The 1,345-nt window shown below is 58.4% G+C and overlaps 1 protein-coding gene across 1 annotated transcript in view; it reads right to left on the bottom strand.

Annotated features, from left to right (window-relative positions):
* LOC106818939 (probable G-protein coupled receptor 83) overlaps positions 1 to 1,006 on the bottom strand; it is a 1,326-nt gene extending 320 nt beyond the window's left edge. The window contains exon 1 of the mRNA XM_014823605.1: positions 1 to 1,006. This exon is cut by the window's left edge and continues 320 nt beyond it. Within this exon, the coding sequence (XP_014679091.1) occupies positions 1 to 997 (997 nt within the window). The 5' untranslated portion in view covers positions 998 to 1,006.
* Between the last annotated feature and the right edge of the window lie 339 nt (positions 1,007 to 1,345).

Below are 1,345 nucleotides of genomic sequence, written 5' to 3'. Positions count from 1 at the left end.
AAACTCCTGGGTGGACCTTTCCTGACATCCGAAAACAGCTACGAAACAGCCTCCGGGCCTGAGCCCGGAATTTTTCATTGAGATAGCAGTATATAAATGGGTTGTAGCACACGGAGCTAATCGCGAACCAGTGGAAGAGGAAATACACGCGACTCGTCGGCGTGAAGAGCGTCTGCGGGCGCGGATGCACGGCGTATACCACGTGGTAGACGTTCAGCGGGAGCCAGCAGAGCGCGAAGACGACGACGACGATGATCAGCATCTTGATCGTGCGTCGGCGATTTCGCGTCTGACTGTTCTGCTGCTCGAGCGTCGGGTCGCCAGGTGGCGTCGTCTGCGACCAGAGAAAGTGCACGATGCGCATGTAGGCGACGCCGATGACGCACAGCGGCAGCGCGTACTGCGTCGCGAACGTCACGACGGTGAGCGCGTCGCGCAGCGTTCCCGTCGTCACCATCTTGCATCGCGTCGTCGCGCGATACGACATCGTCGCGTGCAAACGGTACAGCACGGCGTACGGCGTCGCGAACGCCGCCGCCAGCAGCCAGACGACGCCGACGACAGCCAGCGCTCCGGCGCGCGAGATGCGCTGCTTGAACGGATTGAGAATGACGCGATAGCGATCGATGCAGATCGCCGTCATCGTCAGCGTCGACGCGTAGACGCTGGCGACTAACGTGAAGTTGACGAGGTGGCACATTGCGGCGCCGAACACCCACTCGTCCATCAGGTTCCTCGCGATGTTGATCGGAACGTTAAAGACGGTGATGATCAAGTCGCTCACTGCGAGGTTGGCGATAAACACGTAGGTGACGCTGCGTTGACCTTGCTGCCAGACGATGTGGCAGACGAGACTGTTGCCGAACAGCGAGACGACGACGATGAACGAGTAGGCGACGACGAGCAGAACGTTCTCGGTGACGCCGCGGTGTGGCAGCATCAGCGTGTCCATGTCGAAGTCGGCGTGCAGGTCGTCGGAGTTGTTAAGTAGGCGCATGATGCGGTCGTAAGGAATTTCGCCGCTGCTGCCGCCGCTGCCGTCACTGCTGCTGTTGCCCATAGCAAACAGCTTGCTGAGCTTCAACAGACTGGCGTCGTAGCCGTCTCCTCCTCCTTCGTCTCCTCCTCCTCCTCCCCCGGGATCTTCCTCCTCCTGTAGCTGCTGCAGAGTTCGACCCAGCAGGTCAAGGCCGTTAGCTCCTTCAAGGTCATTCATCATGGCGGAACGGCGTTAGTGCCAGCGTGACCTGTAACCAATGAGAAATTTGTTAATGTCGGTCTGGACTGTAACCAATAAGAAATCTGGTAATGGCGGTCTGAGCTCTAACTAATAAGAAATAGGTTA

The sequence above is a fragment of the Priapulus caudatus genome, unplaced genomic scaffold (assembly GCF_000485595.1).
Source record: "Priapulus caudatus unplaced genomic scaffold, Priapulus_caudatus-5.0.1 Scaffold2672, whole genome shotgun sequence".
In the NCBI taxonomy this organism is placed as follows: domain Eukaryota; kingdom Metazoa; phylum Priapulida; class Priapulimorpha; order Priapulimorphida; family Priapulidae; genus Priapulus; species Priapulus caudatus.
Note: the sequence above shows the minus strand (reverse complement) of the source record. Positions and strands in the feature narration are given on the sequence as shown.